The sequence below is a fragment of the Phyllobates terribilis genome, unplaced genomic scaffold, assembly GCF_046119375.1.
Source record: "Phyllobates terribilis strain yellow unplaced genomic scaffold, ASM4611937v1 Scaffold_1__5_contigs__length_1240528914, whole genome shotgun sequence".
NCBI classification, from domain to species: Eukaryota; Metazoa; Chordata; class Amphibia; order Anura; family Dendrobatidae; genus Phyllobates; species Phyllobates terribilis.
In genome coordinates, this window is record NW_027362761.1 from 1033330943 (window position 1) to 1033353196 (window position 22254).

At 40.5% G+C, this 22254-nt stretch overlaps 1 protein-coding gene across 5 annotated transcripts in view; it reads right to left on the bottom strand.

Moving 5' to 3' along the window:
- GRIA2 (glutamate ionotropic receptor AMPA type subunit 2) overlaps positions 1-22254 on the bottom strand; it is a 268701-nt gene that overhangs the window by 43176 nt on the left and 203271 nt on the right. For all 5 annotated transcript variants that reach the window (XR_012247807.1, XM_073644879.1, XM_073644888.1 and 2 more), the window contains exons 10-12: positions 20527-20733; positions 17300-17670; positions 10361-10559 (exon numbers count right to left, since the gene is read on the bottom strand). Coding sequence is in view for 4 of the 5 variants with exons in the window: in XM_073644879.1 (XP_073500980.1) it covers positions 10361-10559; positions 17300-17670; positions 20527-20733 (777 nt within the window). In the remaining variant the exon portion in view is untranslated. The remainder of the gene's footprint in view (positions 1-10360; positions 10560-17299; positions 17671-20526; positions 20734-22254) is intronic.

The window sequence follows — 22254 nt, forward strand, 5'->3', positions numbered from 1 at the left end:
GGGAAGGTTTAGGGATGTTTTTATGATGAGAGTCAGAACACTTAAAGAGGACCTGTCACCAGGTCAAATGTGGGTAGGTTTTGCTCTTATTTTATTCCTGCTGCTTCCTGATTTTTTTTTTTTTGTAAATCGGTCCAAAATTGCTTACATGGTAATAATGCAGAAGAGCCTAAAGACATGATCCCAGAGAATCCCGTAAGCAGGGGCGGACATACCACTGGGGCAGCCTGTACAGCCGCACAGGGGCCTAGGAGGTAAGAGGGTGGGCTATCACCTCCAAAGAAGGTGGAATTGTGCATTATGATGAGCTATTAGACTTAAAAGGGACCCAAATACATTTCTTACACAGGGTGCCTTTTGTCTATGTCTGCCCCTGCATGTGAGCTTGTTTTTTGCAGGATGAGTTGTAGTTTTGAATGATGCCATTCAATTTATCATATATTAGGCTGAGAAGCTGGAAAAATATTCAAAGTGGAATGAAATGGTGAAAAAGATGCACTTCGTTTTGCTAGGTTCACACTTATACAGTGCTCTCTGCTCAGCACTAAATTCTGTTGGAATCTTCGAAAAACAGAACAGAATGGAGCCAATCACTTCAATTAAGTAGACGGAGACACTTTGAATACTACCAGGCTTCTGTACTATCATTTTCGGACATGCACAAAAAAGTAATCTGCTCTGTTTTTGTGCATATCTGAAAAAGTCGAATACTACCAAGACTCAAAGTGTTCATAGCATCTCCATCGGCTTCATTGAAGTGAATGACTCTGTCGGGGCAACTACATAGATCGCATTGGAACCATGTTTTTTGAGGATACGACAGAAACCCCAACATAATGCTCAGTGGAGAACACTGTATGAGTGTGAACCTAGCCTAACAGAGTTCATTGCATGGTAAAAATGTCCTGCCAACATAAATTCTTCAGATCAGTAAGAATACGGTGATTCCAAACTAAGTAAAATGTTTGTAATTTTTTTCTGAGGCTATTTGCGTAAGTGCATGTTTTTTACTTGGCGAGCTGTGGCTTTTACTGATATAATCTTGTCCTACATACAATGATTTGATAGCTTTTTGTTGCATATTGTGTGAGACGTGCCATGACTGAAAAAAGTTATTATTACTTTTTTTTATGGCATTTACCTGTACAGGTTACCGTATTTTTCAGACTATAAGACACACCGGACCATAAGACGCACCCCAAATTTTCAGGTGGAAAATATAAAAAAAATATTTTTATAAGATGGGGGTCCATCTTATATTCTGAATAGGTAAAATATCTTACCTGGGGGGCAGTGGAGCGAGGGTCACAGGAGGCAGGGTCCGTCAGGAAGTCGGCGGCTGCAGCAGAAGAGGTCAGATGCTGTGGAGCCTGTGCCGGGGCCTGTGCCTGGCTGAGGCCCTTAGCCTGGCCGGGTCCTGTGCTGGGGCCTCTGGCTGGGGCTGAGGCCGGGCCCTCATGCTGAGGCTGAGGTCGGGGCCTCAGGCTGGGGCCTGTACCGGGCTGAGGCCGGGGCCTTGGGCTGGGGCCTGTACCAGGCTGAGGCCGGGGCTTCGGGCTGGAGCCTGTGCCAGGCTGAGGCCTCGAGCTGGGGCCTGTACCGGGCCGAGGCCGGGGCTTCGGGCTGGGGCCTGTATCGGGCTGCGGCCGGGGCCTTGGGCTTGGGCCTGTACCAGGCTGAGGCCGGGGCTTCGGGCTGGGGCCTGTATCGGGCTGCGGACGGGGCCTCGGGCTGGGGCCTGTACCGGGCTGAGGCCTTGGGCTGGGGCCTGTACCAGGCTGAGGCCGAGGCCTCAGGCTGGGGCCTGTGCCAGGCTGAGGCCTCGGGCTGGGGCCTGTACCGGGCTGCGGCTGCTTCCGGGCTGTGAGCGGCGTCAGGCAGCGAAGCAGAGCAGGTTTCCGGTGTGCGCAGCTATCTTCCTAGAATTGTGATCTACAGGAAAATGCCCGCTGGACCTACTGGTCTGCGTATGCACCGGCTTGGGCGGCCATTTTCCTGTAGATTACAGCTCTAGAAAGATGGCTGAGCAAACCGGAAACCTGCGCAGGCCGCACTGCTTCGCCATCCAACGCCGCTCACAGCCCGACACCGGCCCCAGCCCCAGTACCGGCCAGGCACAGGTCCCGCACCAGCTGCTCTGCCTCACCTCTGCTGCCGCTGATGCCGCTACCACCACCGCGTTCCTGGAGGGTCCTGCGATCCCACCTCACCACCACTGCAGGTAACGTTTGGACCATAAGACGCACCCCCCATTTTCCTCCCAAATATTGGGGGAAAAAAGTGCGTCTTATGGTCCGAAAAATACGGTATATTTTCATAGATTGGACTTTTATAGAAGCCACCAGATACTAGATGTTTATTTTTTTCAATTCTCTATTTTTAAACTGAAAAAAGGACTGAGTTAAATGTTAATATTTGTTATTTTTTTATATTTTAAAAACAATTGTAAAAAACATTTTTTAATCTTTTACTTTATTCTTCTTTAAGAAGCGATCTGAGATTTCATCACTTGCTTTATACAGTGGCTTGGTCCAAACAAGTGCAGTTTTATTGCTTTCTTAAAACTCCACGGGATACATACCAAAAACAGCCTTTTCTGGGCACAAAGGTATCACAGCAAATAAACAGCTCATTTAGCAGAGCACATATGTCAGTGTGGGCTCACCAGAACATATTACAGTCTTTTATCTCGGATCAAACTTTATAGACAGAAGAGGTATGGTCCTACCATGTCTCGGTATCTGCTTCAGCCTGAGCTCCAGCAGCTTCGAGTGCCAAACAGAAGTGTTCAACTCCATGCACAATTCAAACTGAACAGGCTGCAGCTTCCACAAGGTTTTCTGAAGCCCCAACACACACACTGTTCAGCACTCCTAGCTGACCCATGCAGTCTCCATTCAGAGAGAGACCCTGGCTTTTCTCTCTCCCAGCTACAGCTCATATTTTGACTGATCACTCACCAGCAGCACACTCAACTTTACTTCATCTAGCAGACTGACACCTTTAGGGAACACAGGCCATACTTCTTAGTTAAATCTAGCCAGGTGCATGTAATCAAGGCCTGCAGCGCTAGGATTTAACCCAGTCCTACCTGGCTTTGATACAAATGTTAAACCCAGAATGGATACAAATTCCAATCTACATTAATTTTACTTATTTATATAGTGCCATTACTTTCACAGTCAAGAGAACCCCAAAAGGATTGTAAGTACAATGAGAGATATTGTTAAGACCCTAGCTAAGACCCTAAGGTAATGAAACTATTCTGATTTCTAGTGAGACTACTCAGATTCCACAACCTGAACTTATAAAACCTGGGGAACGCAATGATCATAATCTTTTCCAAGCTAATGGTATCTCTTAAAAATGACACACAATAGTTATGTGATGACATCAATGTAATGTTTTGTGCTATATTACATAGTCTGAAGAAGCAGTATTTAAAATGGCTTATAGATAAGAAAAAAGAAGAGTAGAAAGGCAATTAGCTCAAGTGTACCCTTAGAGGTCTGAGAAAATAATGGTGAAAGTGTTACAAGGGAAGTGTGTGATGTCACCCAGCAAGTGGTGTTCCAAATCTTATTATGTGCAAAGAGCATTTAAATGCTGAGAATAAAATGCAGCGTGATTGAGAATTGTATGCTGATCCTGCGAAATATGGTATGGCATAGGAGTTTGTCTGAAATCGGACTCCAATGTGAAAATTTTGACCCTGTGTTTGGATCAAAATGAACACACTTAGGTCAGTTTTAATCATCATTGAAACATAGACATTCTTCCACTAGAATAACCAACACAATCACATGTCTCCGGACTAAAGATAGCTGCTTCACAGGCATACAGTGGTGTGAAAAAGTGTTTGCCCCTTCCTGATTTTATTCTTTTGCATGTTTGTCACACTTAAATGTTTCAGATCAAACACAAAATGCAGTTTTTAAATGAAGGTCTTCACTATTAAGGGAAATAGAAATCCAAACCTACAGTGCCCTGTGTGAAAAAGTGATTGTGCCCCTCTTAAAACATAAATTAACTGTGGTTTATCACATCTTTGGGAAGCGGGGTTTAATTTCCCTAGCCACACACAGGCCTGATTACTGCCACACCTGTTCTCAATCAAGAAATCACTTAAATAGGACCTGCCTGACAAAGTGGAGTAGACCAAAAGATCCTCTAAAGTTAGACATCATGCTGCAATCCAAAGAAATTCAGGAACAAATGAGAAACAAAGTAATTGAGATCTATCAGTCTTGAAAAGGTTATAAAGCCATTTCTAAAGCTTTGGGACTCCAGTGAACCACAGTGAAAGCCATTATCCACAAATAGCGAAAACATGGAACAGTGGTGAGCCTTCCCAGGAGTGTCTGACTGACCAAAATTACCCCAAAAGCGCAGCGATGACTCATCCAAGAGATCAGAATAGACCCCACAACAAAATCCAAAGAACTGCAGGTCTCACTTGCCTCAGTTTAAGTCAGAGTTTATGCCTCCACCATAAGAAAGAGACGGGGCAAAAATTACATGCATGGCAAAGTTCCAAGACAAAAAACGGGCATAAATGCTCATCTCAGTTTTGCCAGAAAACATCTTGATGATCACGAAGACTTTTGGAAGAATACTCTGTGGACTGACGAGACAAAGGTTTAACTTTTTGGAAGGTGCATGTCCCAATACATCTGGCATAGAAGTAACACACCTTTTCAAAAAAAGAACATCATACCAACATTAAAATATGGTGGTGGTAGTGTGATGGTCTGGGGCTGTTTTGCTGCTTCAGAACCTGGAGGACTTGCTGTGGTAAATGGAACCATGAATTCTGCTGTCTACTAAAAAATCCTGAAGGAAAATGTCCAGCCATCTGTTTGTTACTTCAAGCTGAAGAACAATTGGGTTATGCAGCAGGACAATTATCCAAAACACACCAGCAAATCCACCTCTGAATGGCTTAAGAAAAACAAAATTAAGACTTTTTAGTGGCCTAGTCAAAGTCCTGACCTTAATTCGATTGAGATGCTGTCGCATGACCTTAAAAAGGCAGTTCATGCTTGGAAACCCTCTACTGTGGCTGAATTACAACAATTTTGCAAAGATGAGATGGCCAAAATTCCTCCAGAGCGTTGAAAAAGACTCATTGCCAGTTATCGCAAACGCTTGATTGCAGTTGTTGCTGCTAACGGCGGCCCAACCAGTTATTAGGTTTAGGGGACAATCAATATTTCACACAGGGCACTGTAGGTTTGGATTTCTTTTTCCCTTAATAATAAAGACCTTCATTTAAAAACTGCATTTTGTGCTTACTTGTGTTATCTTTGTCAAATATTTAAATTTGTTTTGTGATCTGAAACATTTAAGTGTGAAAAACATGCAAAAGAATAAAAAATCAGGAAGGGGGCAAATAGTTTTTCACACCACTGTATATGAAACTGCTAGTTCAGGTCGGGATACCCAACAATCAGGCCGGGTCTTCCAATCTGAATATGGTCTGTGTAAATGGACCATTTGACAATGGCCTTATGGTTATGATTGTGGAGAAAAATTGCAGCACTGCACTGCAATAAAGTGGCATATCAGGCAAACAAGCAGTGTGTGCAAAGACAAAAAAGTCTTTGCTTGCAACTTGCTGGTTAAACTTCGAAAAAGCCTGGTTGCTGCAGGGGAAGAAGAGAAATCTCCACTTCCACTCCATATAGACATTTCAGGATGTGGGATGACTAATTAACCTTGTTAGGAAGGACCTAAAAGTGATTCCATAAATAGAGTGCAAGCCTCTCACACAAGTATTCCCAGGCAATGCCAGCCAATGAGGGTTTTATAATTATCACCATGATTTATGGTTTGGACAATATGTTTTGTTTTGAGGTGCTTCGCTGTAGGCTCCAATGGTCAGTAAGAATCAATTAGATGGTATTTCAATATGTATAAATATGTCAGGAAAAACCTATGTCGATTGAATAGAAATGCACAGTAACTATGCACACCCTACCACATAAATTCAGTGCCTTTATTCATCCTCCACTTTATGACTCATTTTTCCTGTGTACTTGACTTTTCAATGTGACAGAATTATTCAAATGTTCCCTAGCTTGCTGGAAATGTGTAGGCTGACAATAATGTGGGCTAACATTTGGTACAAGCAGAAGCTGATAACTGTGGGGGTGTGAAGTAAATTACAAGAAACACGTTGTATTACATACCACCTCCTAAGTAATCATTTGCTTAATCAGTTAATCCGCATTCATATATAAAATTATGTTTACACAAGAAACCTGTCAATTTATCATTCTAGAAATATTTTTCTAAAATATTGAGACAAAAATTCTGTTGAAAATTAGTAACTGGTCCTGAAACCCCAAAATGTCAAATTAAAATCAAATAAAAAAAGACAGATAACTAATACAGAAATCGTATATATAAAAGTCATAAACAGCATTCTGAATGGAGAGTAGATGATAAAGGGGCTTGCACAATATATACAGTTGTGCTCAAAAGTTTACATACCACGGCAGAATTTTTCCTTTCTTGGCCTTGTTTCAGAGAATATGAATAATAACAAAAAACTTTTTCTCCACTCATGGTTATTGGTTGGGTGAAGCTATTTATTGTCAAACTACTGTGTTTTCTCTTTTTAGATCTTAATGACAACTAAAAACATCCAAATGACCGTGATCAAAAGTTCACATACCCAGTTCTTAATACCGTGTATTGCCCACTCTAACATCAATGACAGCTTGAAGTCTTTTGCGGTAGTTGTGGTGAGGTTCTTTATTTTCTCAGATGGTAAAGCTGCCCATTCTTCTTGGTAAAAAGCCTCCAGTTCCTTTAAATTCCAGGGCTGTCTCGCATGAACTGTGCGCTTGAGATCTCCCCAGAGTGGCTCAATGATATTGAGGTCAGGAGACTAAGATGGCCACTCCAGAACCTTCACTTTGTTCTGCTGTAGCAAATCACAGGTTGACTTGGTCTTCTATTTTGGATTATTATCATGTTGGAACATCCATGTACATCCCATGCGCGGCTTCCAGGCTGATGAGTGCAAATTTGCCTCCAGTATTTGCTGATAACATGCTGCAATCAACTTTCCTTCAACTTTTACCAAGTTTCCTGTGTCTTTGTAGCTCACACATCCCCAAAACATCAGCGATCCACCTCCGTGCTTTACTGTAGGAATGGTGTTCCTTTCATCATAGGCCTTGTTAACCTCTCTCCAAATATAACGTTTATGGTTGTGACCAAAAAAGTAAAATTTTGATTTCATCATTCCAAATTACCTTGTTCCAGAAGTTTTGAGGCTTGTCTCTGTGCTGTTTGGCGTATTGTAGGCTAGATACTTTGTGGCATTTGCACAGTAAAGGCTTTCTTCTGGTGACTCAACCATGCAGCCCATTTTTCTTCAAGTGCCTCCTTACTGTGCATCTTGAAACAGCCACACCGCTAGTTTTCAGAGTCCTGAATTTCAGCTGATGTTATTTGTGGGTTTTTCTTTGCATCCCGAACAATTTTCCTGGCAGTTGTGGGCGAAATTTTTGTTGATCTACCTGACAGTGGTTTGGTTTTTACAGAGTCCCTGATTTTCCATTTGTTAATCACAGTTTGAACGCTGCTGACTAGCATTATCAATTCCTTGGATATTTTTTGTAGCCCTTTCCTGTGTTATACAGTTCAACTACCTTTTCCTGTAGATCCATTGACAATTCTTTTGCTTTCCCCATGACTCACAATCCAGAAACGTCAGTGGCAGGATGAAGGATGCAAGAGTCTGTCTGGATCCCAGAAACTCACTCAGCTTTTATGCACACACACTGATTACAAGCAAACAGGTCACAGGTGAGGATGTTACCTTTAGTAGCCATTCAAACCCATTTGTGTCAAATTCTGTGCATGATATCAGGCCAAAATCACCAGGGTATGTGAAATTTTGATCAGGGTCATTTGGATGTTTTTGGTTGTCATTAAGATTTAAAAAGAGAAAACACAGTAGTTTGACAATAAATGGCTTCACCCAACCAATAACCATGAGTTGAGAAAAAGGTGTTTTGTTATTATTCATATTCTCTGAAACAAGGCCAAGAAAGCAAAAATTCTGCTGGGGTATGTAAACTTTTGAGCACAACTGTATATACAGCTAGGTCCAGAAATATTTGGACAGTGACACAAGTTTTGGCATTTAAGCTGTTTACCAAAATATATTCAAGAAACAGTTATATAATCAATATGGGCTCAAGGCTCAGAATCTCTGCTTTAATTTGAGGGTATTCACATCCTGTAATTTTTATTGTAGAGACACTTCACCTGTGAGTGACAAAATCTAAAAATAAAAAACAGAAAATCACATTATATGATTTTTAAATAATTAAATTGTATTTTATTGCACCTATCAACCAGCAAGAATTCTGGCTCTCGCAGACCTGTTAGTTTTTCTTTAAGAAGCCTTCCTACTCTGAACTCATTACCTGTATTAATTGCACCTGTTTCATCTCGTTACCTGTATAAAAGACACCTGTCTACACACTCAATCAATCACACTCCAACTCCTCCACCATGGCCAAGAGGTGTCTAAGGACACAAGGGACAAAATTGTAGATCTGCACAAGGCCGAGATGGCTACAGGACAATAGGCAAGCAGCTTGGTTAGAAGGCAAAAACTGTTGGCACAATTATTAAAAAAATGGAAGAAACACAAGATGACTGTCAAATGTCAATCTTGTATGACATTCGCCCGTATGACATTCGCCAATGACCATAACCCATTCGCCAATGACCATCTGGATGATCCAGAGGAGGTATGGGAGAAGATCATGTAGTCAGATGAGAACAAAAGAGAACTTTTTGGTATCAACTCCACACGTGGTGTTTGGTGGAAGAAAAGGATGAGTACAACCCCAAGAACACTGTCCCAACCATGAAGCATGATGGGGAAAACATCACATTTTGGGGGTGGTTTTCTGCAAAGGGGACAGGACGACTACACCGTATTGAAAGGAGGATGGATGGGGTCATGTATCGCGAGATTTTGGCCAACAACCTCCTTCCCTCAGTAAGAGCATTAAAGACGGTTCATGGCTGAGTCTTCCAGAATGACAATGACCCGAAACACACAGCCAGGGAAACTAAGGAGTGGCTCCGTAAGAAGCATTTTAAGGTCCTGGAGTGCCCTAGCCAGTCTCCAGATCTTAACTCAATAGAACATTTTTGGAGGGAGCTGAAACGCAATGTTGCCCAGAGACAGTCCCGAAACCTGAAAGATCTGGAGAAGATCTGTATGGAGGATTGGGCCAAAATCCCTGCTGCAGTGTGTGCACACTTGGTCAAGAACTACAGGCAATGTCTGACCTCTGTAATTGCAAGGTTTCAGTACCAAATATTAAGTTCTGTTTTTCTATTGTCTCAAATACGTATTTCATGTAATAAAATGAAAATTAATTATGTAAAAGTCATACAATGTGATTTTCTGGATTTTTTTATAATACAAAATACAAAACACTCCAGTAAAATCAGTAAATTAATATTATGTAGCTGTACTATACATGTAGGAAAGATAGAAAAAGGACATGTAGTACTGGTAGTTAGCACTACACTACATGTGGTACAAATGGAAAGAAATACAGTACATGTATCACAGGTAGAAATCAGTTCAGTACATGCAGAACAAGTGAAAGACAATCAAGTACAATGTAGTACAGGTAGAGAGCAATCCAGTACATGTGGTACTGGTAAATGGCAGCATAGTACATAAGGAACAAAAAGACTGCAGTACAGTTGTAAAGCAATCCAGTACATACAGTCCTGGTAGAAAGCAATGCTATACATGTAGTACTTGCTCATAGCAGCAAATTGCATGTGCTACAAAATTGCTGCAATACAGTTGTATACAGTTGTAAAGCAATTCTCTATATATAGTACAGGTAGAGAGCAGTACAATACATGTAGTGCAAGTGGGTATCAGTACAATACATGTAGCACAGGTAGAGAGTTGTATGATACATGTAGTGCAGGTATTTAGCAGTAAAGTACATGTAGCACAAAGATTATAGAACAGTTGTAGAGCAATACAGTACATGAAGTGCAGGTAGGTAGCAGTTCAGTACATGTAGTACAGGTAGAAAGCAGTACAATACATGTAGTGCAGGTAGGTAGCAGTAGAGTACATATAGTAAAAAATGATTGCAGCACAGTTATAAAGCAATATAGCACATGAAGTGAAGGTAGGTAGCAGTTCAGTACATGTAGTACATATAGAAATCAGTACAATACATGTAGTGCAGGTAGGTAGCAGTACAGTGCAAATAGTACGGGTACAAAACAGTACAGTACATGTTGTACATTTTATTCCATTTCAAATATTATAAAGAAACAGTAGTCTTACCCTAAAGAACTCCTTAGTTGACCCTGAATCCAATGTCCCATATGCTATTTCAGTTTGTTTAGAAAGATCTTCTGCACTCTCTATGGGTGACACCATCCGCTCCACAGTAAGGAAGGCAGCTAAGTTAGCCGTGTAAGATGAAATGATAATCAAGGTAAAGAACCACCACACACCTCCAACAATGCGACCAGATAGGGATCTAATAACAAGTATGAAATGAATTTTAACATGAAATGAATTCTGATACAATACAATTTGACATTTTACATAGAGCAAGACATATTTTAAACTTGTTGCACTCGGGTTACCATATTGCCTAATTGTCTATGAATATTTTCATACATTTTCTACAATGAAACCTTTCAAATGCACAGGATACTACAAAGTATAATCACACTGAATATTAGTCAATGTTTTATGGGACACGCCAGGAAAATCTAAAAGGCCGCGTTATGCCAAGTCCAGGGTCAGAAAGACAGAGGTCGTGTTCCATCCTCCGGGTCCAGCACTAGGTATAACACTGTGTTTTCTTGGAGTATTCCATTCAGCATAATGGGCTTTTGCTGGAGAATGTTTTTATGTTGTGTCAATTTGATATCACTGAATTAGGAGTCAGATCTGGGTAATAACTTAGTTTTAAAAATTAAAAAAAAGAACTTCTAACGGCATCTGATTCAGAGATTCAATTCCCTGACAGATGTGAATGATAAAATCCTATCTGTCTGCAGCCAACACTCGGAAGGGCTTAGAAGCTCCCTGTATACTGTTTGGTAGAGTTACAAGTATAAGCAGTATGCAGTAAGCTCCTAAGGACCAGCAGGACTGCTAGAAGAAATACCTTTTATGTGTGGCTAATATTTTATTCTAGGCTTATATACAGAATTGTATCTTGTATTTTGTGGTTAAAATCCCAAATTCTGCTATAGTTAAAATTATAAATCCCACAAAAAAATGTGCCCATCAATGTTAAAATTGATAAAAGTGATTTATTCTATTACATACAGTAACTACTGGCCCACAAAAGCACCAAACATCTATTTTAGCAGGAACCTGTTTGATAGATTCCTGAAAAATAAAATTATGCTTGAAGTGGTAGGAGTTGTTCCACATTGAGGAAGAGAACAACAAAGTCTCCTGTTTGGGACCCTACACTAAGAGCCAGAGCTAACTTCTAGGGCACTATATAAATGAAATATAGAGAAGTTTAATTCACCCATTGTTTTTATTTTTTATTAAAGCACTGGAGTGCGGCTTCAAATCTAAGCCCCCTGTATTACACGCACCTTCCATCGTCTTCATCTGTTATCATCGCCACTCCCGTCGGTCTCCAGCAGTTTGTGATCTGTTGGCAGCTTCAGTGTTTGCTAGAGCAGTGTGGAGGTCACAACTCAATACAAGACTATGAGAGTCTCATTCTGACTCTCATAGACTTGCACTGAGCGCTTGTGACGTAGCTTCTGACTTCCGACCAGTCTGAAGCTGCGCTTACAAGATGGGACCGTGGGACCGCAGCAGCACCGAAAACAAGGTGAAGATGCCGGAAGGTGAATATAACACAGGGGACTTAGATTCAAAGCACCACTCCAAAGCTGAAAAAACAAACAAACGCTGGAGTGGTGTTTTAAAACAAAATCACATGAACTATTGTACGGAAATATAAGCTCTGCTGTAGATTTTTCCACCAAAAAACTTGGAGTTTCAGAAATTGAACTTGCTGCAATCGGTGGTAAGAGGTTGTCTTAATATTTTTCTGGGCATTAGGCTGTGTGCCCATGATGCGTTTTTCAAGCGTTTATGCTGCGGAATTTCCGCAACGTAAACGCTTGGGAAACGCTTGGTAAACCTTCCCCCATGGTCTCCAATGCAATTCTGCACTTTCAATGCCCATGCTGTGTAAACGCTTGGGAAACACTTGGTAAACCTTCCCCCATGGTCTCCAATGCAATTCAGCACTTTCAATGCCCATGCTGCGGATTTTTCCGCAGCGTTTATGCTGCGCTCAAAAATCCGCAGCATGTCCATTAATTTTGCGAAAGCGCTGCGTTTTCGCCGCCATTGACTTGCATTAGAACGCGCCAATTCCGCAAGACTGCATCTGTACTTGCGTAATTGGCGCGTTCTAATGTGTGGATGGTACCCGGGTGTGGAGGAGAGGAGACTCTCCTCCACACCCAGGTACTATTAAAAAAGCTGTAAAAAAAGAATAAAATAAAAAATATGACGGGTCACGCGACACTGACGTCGGCAGGTCCTTCAGTCTACTGCTGCCGGCAGCCGAGACGGTGAAGCAAGACAGCGCGGGCCATCGAAGGGTAAGTATATATTTATTTTTTGACATTCTCTCGGTCACAGTATATAAATCCATGCTGTTTGCATGGATTTATATAGTGTGACCAAGTTGACAAGCACTTTCCAAGTGATGCTAAAATCGCTTGGAAAGCGCTTGTCAACCCGCATGCGGAAATGCATGTGAAGGACGCTTCACATCCGCATGTCCCTGGCAGGAAAACACATGTACAATCCGCTTGCGTTTTTTTCTGCCAGGGAGATGCAGAAACACTTAGGAAAAAATCCTGAGCATTTCTGCATCGTGGGCACATAACCTTACAGAGGATAAAATCCTGATGTCTGGAAACCATCAACAAGCAGGTTCCTATTACGCTTATTTACTTGATGTGTTAACAGCTTAGAGTGGCCTGAAAGGATGTTTGTATGATCAAGTTCTACATCACATCACATTCATGGTGCCCCGTATGATAATACAATATGGGCCAAGTCTGAAGATAATTGTTTAGTTATGGAATTTGCAAAAATAAATATTAGAATCTTTGTTTATCTGATTTGTAATCAACACACTCTCACTTGTGAAGGCAGGAATTACTACTACCTTCATTATACCTAACACTAGTTAGTACATTTTAGGAAACTGCATAAATATCAAATCTTAAAAGTATAAATTTATGAAATATGGTTAATTCAAAGAAGCACAGAAATGTTTTACAACATTGTAAAGGACTGCTCTGTCAGGTGACAGTTCTGTGAAAGTACATACACTGTGTGCACAATTATCAGGCAATTTGTATTTTTAATGATTCATTTTATTAGTGAACAACTACAGTGCCGTCGCTCAATCGAAAAGGTTAATAAACTGGAATATTTAAGAAAGTAAAAGTGAGGTTTTGTCTTTCTTAGGAGAGCATCTCTGTGGACATAATTATTGGGCAACTATTAGGCTATGTTCCCACAATGAGCATTTGGTGAGTTTTTCACACTGCATATTTTCGAAAAAAATGCAATTTTCATCTATTAAAGTGAGAATAATCACCAAACAGTTTAAAATGTACAAAAATATATTTACGACATTTCAAAAAATGCATCAGTGCCCAATATAGCCACCATTCTTTTCAATAACAGTAAAAAACCTTTCATCCATGGAGTCTGTCAAATTCTTAATCTGTTGACAATCAACTTTTTGGGCAGCATCAACCACAGCCTCCCAGACACTGTTCAGAGAGGTGTACGATTTTCCATAACTGTAAATCTCCTGTTTAAGAAGGTCCCACAAGTTTAGGTCAGGTGAGGAAGGGGCAACATCATTATTCTTTTATCTTTAAGGTCTTTACTGGCTAGCCAAGTAGTGGAGCATTGTCCTGCATAAAAATCATGGTTTTCTTCAATGATGCAGACTTTTCCTGTACCACTGCTTGGTGAAAGTGTCTTCTAAAAACTGGCAGTAGGTTTGCAAGTTGATGCTGAGTCCATCTTCAACCCAAAAAGGTCCAGCTACCTCATCATTAATATTGCCAGCCGACAGCAGTTCCCCATGCCGCAGGCACATCCATGGGCCAATCTCATCAATCCATAAAACCTTTGAAAAATATGTTGTCAGATATTCCTTGGCCCAGTCTTGACATTTCAGCTGGCGTGTCTTGTTCAGTAGTGGTTGAGTTTCAGCCTTCCTTATCTCGGTCATGTCTCTGAGGACTGAACACCTTGTACTTCTGGCCACTCCTGGGAGGTTGCAGTTCTGGAAAATAACAACACTGGAGGATAATGGAGTCCTGGTTGCTTCACTTTTGATTCTTCTCAAATCTTTGACAGTTAATGTGCATCTTTTTTTCTCAACACATATTTGGTGACCCTCTTGACTATTTGCAACAAAACATTTGATGGTTCTGTGATCATGTCCGAATAGCTTAGGAAGAGTGCTGCATCGCTCTATAAGACTTAACAAATTTTGACTTTTCAGAGTCAGCTACATCTTTTTTGGCCTGAGGAAAACAGGCTGCCTAATAATTCTGCACAACGTGATAAAGGGTATTGATATGCTTAGGCCACAGCCTCCCTCATTACACAGATACACATCACCTGACTTGTTTCATCCAATAAGCATTCAAGTTTATACAGCTTAGAGTTGGAAACTTTACATAAAATGATGAAATGGTCAAAATACTCACTTGCCTAATAATTGTGCACACAGTGTATAGACCATCAATTACATTTGTTTCCTATGAAAAACATTTGAACCTTTCCATCTCTCAGCTGTTTACATTTGGATACATTGTTTCAAAAATTTGCCAATGCAAAAACAAGCTGTATCCTAGAAAGAACGCCTAATCTGGAGGTTCCATGCTTTGCAGGTACACGTTACAAAAGTTTATGATTGTTGGTAAAACGTGCAGGCTGCAATGTATGTAGTGGAAAATATTACTAAACCAATTTTTATTTTAGTTAAGGACCTGTCAGGAAGATATCATGCAGTGGGGATAGAGCTATTGCTTTAGCCCCAAGTTCTTTAACTATCTACAATCATTCAATGATAAAAGCAGTCCATCACTTTATACTATCGTCTTTCATGTCCTATGCAAATCTTTCCACTATATCCTACATGATTTTATACATGGGAAATAAAATCTCAAAGCAATATATTTAGCTGCCTTGAATCCAAAGAATAGTAAAGGTTTACAACCAAACCAGTTTCCCTTTCAATAAATTTACAAACAAATGGACACTCAGCCTATGTTTATCAATTTTTGGCTGATAAGTAAAAAGATATTTTCATCTTTAACAAATTGCCTTTTTCAGTCTTTGTATATTCTAGCACCAATGAGATTTTAGGAGTCGTAGTATCTCAAAGTTTTAGGGAACAATATAATTCTAAGCTGTAACCAATATTTTTATGAAGTATCTATAAATGTCCATGCTTATTTGTTTTCCAGTCTTGGATGCAATCAATACTTTGTAATGGTTGCTATTAGACCAGATGGATGTGATAAAAGTGTCAAAAAACACCGATGGATGCTTGTAATTATAACCTCAAGGTACTATCATTTTCTTTATCCACCAAATCTTGGGGAAATGTACCGTACCTTTTATTTAACTTTTGATACTTCTAGATACTTGTCAGAAGAACACATTGCTAGCCTTCATCGGCACACACTACATTTGATATCCAGGAAGAGTGTGCCATATTGCTCTCCTGAGATTCCAAACTTTTATATAATCATTCATTTCATTAGGAGCTGATCTCCAGCACCTGAGAGCAGCCACTACACACTGTGAACGGAGTTGTGTTATTCTGTCTCCATCCACTATTATCATCCAGTCACTGCCAGGGCTGAAAACAGTTGATAGTTGGGAGTATTGTATTTCTTACGCCCGCCATTTTGATATTGGTGGAGTTTCCTAAGTAGAGTTCATCAAAATCTAAATAGTGGACAAACCTCTTTAAGTTCTGAGCTCTCTAAAGTATTAGAATTTGGTAAAGGTTAGAGCTCCACCAATGTTTCTGACATACCAAATATCCCATAGCACCAGAGGGTAATCCTTAAAAAATCTAATCTTTATTCCATAATATTAAAAAACGAGAGGAAAAGGCAACATTTTGGCCATATCTGGCCTTTCTCAAGTCTAAAAATACAACGTTTCGGCCACATATTGACAAAGCATTGCCATGTCCTCTCGTTGTGCTTTTTATATTATAGAATAGAGATCATATTTTTTAAGGATTACCCTCTGGTACCTCAGGATCTTTGGATATTCTACTGCTCTGGGTTTAGTGGGAGACCCTACTGGGCAAGCACAGAATCTATCAATGGTGCATGGGATCTGGACGTTCGACTAAGTAATGTTCCTGACATAGCTATATGACAAGGCAGAATTCCTCAATAATTTATTGGGATCATGCTCTGATTAATTTATAAAAGATAGTCAATATTGCACCCTACGAGTCAATAATGTTAGGAGCACAAGCTGTAGATGACAATAATAAGCCTGTACTCATATGTTTTCAGTATGAGAACTGTTGTTGGTCACTGTAATGCTTGCTATATTTTTGGGCGTATTTCTTACATTTATGTTCTAAGTTCATGGTATGAAGAGGGACAGCTTGTTTGAGGCTATTGTAATATTTAAAATTATATTAAGGACTTATATCTATTTCAAGAAATATCTACCTCTAATTCTTCAATATAAAAAAAATGCATTTCATGAAACAGAATTCACTAATGTGAATGTGAAACATATGTTTATACTCTCTTAGGCAGTCAATTGCTCATTTATCTTCAAACATAAATCCAGATTAGTCAGGTGTATCAATCCTGTAACAGCCCATTACCCTTTTCCCATCACAGCTCATTGTGGCCACAAGGACCTGAAACTGTGAAATGGGAATGCAGCAAAAACACGGTACCCCTCCAAGAAGGCATGAAAGTATTGAAACCTTGTGCATTTCTGTAGTTTATACATGGTGTATATAACTTCACTTAGACAATGCTTTTACTGTCTAAACTAATTTTTACCTATGAAAAAAAAAATTACATTATGACCTTGAGCTGAACCTCCATTATGAAAATTTCCTCTCCATTGCTGTGAATATATTCACCATGGCATCCACGTCAGCCCAAAAATGCACAAAGTAGAAAGAGATGAGTAACCAACCTTGGCGAAATATCGCATCCTTGCTGCATAAAGGCACCAAGGGAAAACCATAGACTATTAAATATCCCAAACTCATTGGATGATTCGTTACTTTGCGTTTCTCTTCCATCTTCAAATTCCTCAGTATGCCATTCATATGGGCTAAATCTGCTCACCAGGAATAAAACTACACTGACCCCAATATAAGCAAACACTATGCACATCCAGATCTCATAGGCTAAAGGATCAAGAAAAGAAAACACTCCTGGTTTTGACTTCTGAGGCTTCTTGATCATAATTGATATTCCCAAACTCATAAATGGTTTCGAGAAGTCAATCACTTCTTCTCTCACCAGTGTTATAGTTAATGGAGCAATTGCAATATCAGCTTTCTGCAAAACAAAAAGAGAAAGATTAGCTTATTAGTAATAAATAAATGAGAGATAAGTTCAGAGTAGTGAATCTAAAAATCTGTCCACAGTGATGCCCAATGGCCGCACAATTTGTTTTCAAAATTGGGTTACAACAGTGGGCATAGTTTAAAAAGTGCGACGAAAGATGCAGAGTGTGCTATCAAAGTTATACATGTTATCGTATTTTTCGGACCATAAGACGCACTTTTTTTCTCCAAAATTTGGAAGGAAAGTGGGGGTGCGTCTTATGGTCCGAAAGGTACTTTACCGGTGGTGGTCGAGCAGGGATCGCAGGGTCCTCTGGCGGCAGCAGAGGTAAGATGCGGCTGGAGCCGGGGCCTTTACCTCTGCTGGTGTCCGGCGGTGAGGCAGAGGAGCCGGGGCCTCTGCCGGGCTGTGAGTGGCGTCCGGCGGTGAGGCAGAGGAGCCGGGGCCTCTGCCGGGCTGTGAGCAGTGTCCGGCGGTGCGGCAGAGCAGCATGTGCGGCTTCCGGTGGCCGCAGCCATCTTTCCGAGGCCGTAATCCACGGGAAAATAGCCGCCGGAGCCGGGGCATGCGCCGACCCGGAGCTCCGGCGGCCATTTTCCTGCAGATCACAGCCTCAGGACGCCGGAAACCGCACACGCTGCTCTGCCGCATCGCCGGAAACCTCTCACAGCCCGGCAGAGGCCCCAGTTCCTCTGCCTCACTGCCCGACGCCGCTCACAGCCCGGCAGAGGCCCCGGCTCCTCTGCCTCACCGCCAGACACCAGCAGAGGTACTGGCCCCAGTCCACAGGTCCAGGCCCCAGTCCACAAGCGCCAGGCCAGGCCAGGCCCCAATCCACAGGCCAGGCCCCAGTCCACAGGCCACAGGCCAGGCCCCAGTGCACAGGCCAGGCCAGGCCCCAGTCCACAGGCCAGGCCAGGCCCCAGGCCCATCCACAAGCCCCAGGACAGGCCCCAGTCCACAGGCCAGGCCAGGCCCCAGTCCACAGGCTCCAACCAGACACTGGAATCTCACCTCTTCTGCTGCCGCCGGGTTCCTGAGGCAGGGAACGGAGGGACCTGCGATCCTGCTCCACCACCCCCCAAGTAAGATACCTAATCAGACTATAAGACGGACTCCATCTTATAAAAATTTTTTTTTTTCCTATTTTACACCCCAAAGTTTGGGGTGCGTCTTATGGTCCAGTGCGTCTTATAGTCCGAAAAATACGGTAACTTCCCACAAAAATGACAGCAATGTTGCCAGTTAATGGGTCATACAAGTATTATAATGGTTTGGGAACTATTAATAATCAAACGAAAAGGGCAAGAGTACTGACATACATAACAATATACACAAAACTGTAACTCATGTCGTGAAGTTGCGCAAGATATAAAGATTATTATTAGAGATCGGCAGTTCGAATTTCAGCACTCCGGTCAATTGGCCAGCTCATAAGTCTTTGGTCACTGGACGGCAGGCTCGTGAAACTGCTACTTTCCAGGAACATCGGCACGGCTTTTGAGTATCCATGACTGGCACAACATCTTCTGTGCATAAAGCCACAATAATGACGTCGCCTCAGGCCAGCTAATCAAAAACTGCATCAGGGATCCAGTAAGGTAGGATATTCTCAAGATTCACATCCAGTGGCCAGAGTCTTCTTACTTGACTGATGGACTAGAGTCCTGCAAATCAATCCGCCCATCTCTAATTATTATATAAGGGAGCTACAATAAAAAAAAATTATAATATATATTATTGGAATCAATCCCTTTATTATCATGAAAAATGTAAGCCTTATAACGATATGTTCACATAGAAATTTTTGAGGAGTGTTTTTTGTAAATCCACTCAAAAAATGCCTGAAAAATCAATAAAAACTGCTTAAAATACTCTCTATTAATTTCAGTGTTAATCCACTCTGTTGCTCATATGTTAAATTTTTGGTAACTTTTTTTTTGTCTTCTGGTTGTGAAAACCTTCTGGTGAAGTTGTATATATCGCTACTTTAAGGAGGATTCCTCCTAGAATCTGCTTCAGATTTCGCACATCACGTCAAAAAAGCTGTAAAAGTTTTCTTCATGAAGATGTACATTTTACCAAACAGGAGAGCTTCTTGAAAGTGTTTTCGCTTGAAAAACTCATTGTTTTTGAACGCTTTAAACAACAGTGTCTGAACATAGCCTAGAACCTTTGTCAGCCAAATGTATACAGTTGGTATCCATTCAAAAAAGTATATTGATGCTTTTTTAAACATAACATTTTAATGGAGTCTGGCAACTTGAATTTGTATACCTAATGGCCCTGATTCATCAAAGTATTTTTGCCAGTTTTCTGGAGTAAAACATTTTGAAAAGTAGCAAAATAATTTAAGACTTTTGGCATTTTCACGCTAGACCCGCCGAACTCTGCCAAAGTCGGCAACGCATGGGTAAGACGGGTCATGGTGAACCCTACCCAACAAATTCTTCAAAATATAGCGGCGTAACATACAAGAAATTGACTCCAGTCCACAAATGGAGCAACATTTATGGCAAGAGGCACGGAGGAGCGCGCCACTGATATCATGCGCCTAATACATCTAGTGGCATGCGTCTCTTAATGAATTAAGCACATCTTAATCCTATACAGCCATCATTAATTGGGTCCAATATATAGTATGGTCTTCTACAGCACACAAGTTACAGTACTTTTTCCGGGTAAAGTAGCTAGTGAATCACCCCGTATAATACTGTACATTATATAAGAGTGTCACTATGTCTATGTAGTACATCATTTTATGTTTTTAGCTTTGAACACTATATTTGAACTATGAACTATTTTCTTAACAAAGAAAAAAATGAATACGTATTTATTAGCACTTACCCCATAAACTAATTCACCGACCATTCCATTCCAAATTTTTGTTTCAGCATCTCTTGCGCCATATTTTCCATCTCCAACTATTGTAAGTTTGTACTTAAATCCACAGTGTCTGGCAATTTCAGTTGCCAAATCAACACAGTATCCTTCATATCGATCATTTCCCTCAAACTGGTCTGCATTTTTCTTAAACATTACATACGGGGCTTCCTGAAAAATCAAATCCATTATCTAACAACTTAACCATAACATCTTAAATAAATTATTAAAAAAAACTTGGCTTTTATAGAAATGTAGAATGAGTGGCTGTCCATCCCATAATTAGAATAATTTTAAAGTTAGCATCAGCTCTGTAAATGTTGTAATTTGCAAAAAAATCTATGACTTAGTTGATTTGTGCTTGAGTCATGAGTTTTTAAACCTAAAAACAATTACCTATACTGTCCTGAATACAAAGGCATTAAGATACTTGTGACGAAAACCAAGTAAATTCAATCATCTTTTTCAATTCATAGTAATAAGAATGCTTCTTTGATCATGGAGCTGTTTGTATGATAAGTGTTTTGTCTAGTTTTGTAGCATTATTCTGAATGAAATATACAGGTCTGAATAAGGGTATGGTTATAAGGGTCAACCACGGCCATTAAACTACCACCGATTGGCTACATGTAAGTCAGTTGGTGGTTGTTTAGTGGCCTGTTTCGACTGATCAATAAACGGTCTATGCACGAAAAATGATTGTTAATATGTTTATTCTGTGCACATAGGACATCATTTTATTGGCAGCAAATCTCCTGTATACACAAGATGTCAAAAATCCTTTCACCAGAAGAACAAGCATTTTGCCTGTTCTTCGGCTGATTGCGCGTCTGGTTAGACAGATTGATAATTGAGAAACGAGCATTCCTTGTAACACTCGTTCACAATTATCAGTCTGTCTAAATGAGCCTTAAGGTTGAACTTGTCATATGAGTATCTTTTATAAAGCAAATAATATAACATATTACATAACAATTTAACATATTTAGTCATTTAGAAGTTGAATGTATTTTTGTTAATAAGCAACTTTTGATTTTTCTTTAACACATCCAATACACAATTTATAGTATACTATTAAATTACAAGTAGTCTTGTATTTTCAATTTTAAAGGACAGAATACTTGAAGACATCTCTAAATGTCAGTGCTCGTGCTGTTAAATTACAATTCAATAAAATGACAGAATAATTTTTGGGCTCTGTTCTGTTTATCAAATTCCAATGGGTACTGGTCTCAGACCTTCTCACAAAAAAAATCTAAATACAGTACAGACCAAAACTTTGGACACACCTTCTCATTTAATTTTTTTTTGTATTTTCATGACTATGAAAATTGTACATTCACATTGAAGGCATCAAAACTATGAATTAACACATGTAGAATTATATACTTGACAAAAAAGTGTGAAACAACTGAAAATATGTCTTATATTCTAGGTTCTTCAAAGTAGCCACGTTTTGCTTTGATGACTGCTTTGCACACTCTTGGTATTCTCTTGATGAGCTTCAAGAGGTAGTCACCGGAAATGGTCTTCCAACAATCTTGAAGGAGTTCCCAGAGATGCTTAGCACTTGTTGGCCCTTTTGCCTTCACTCTGTGGTCCAGCTCACCCCAAACCATCTCGATTGGGTTCAAGTCTGGTGACTTTGGAGGCCAGGTCATCTGGCATAGCACCCCATCACTCTCCTGCTTG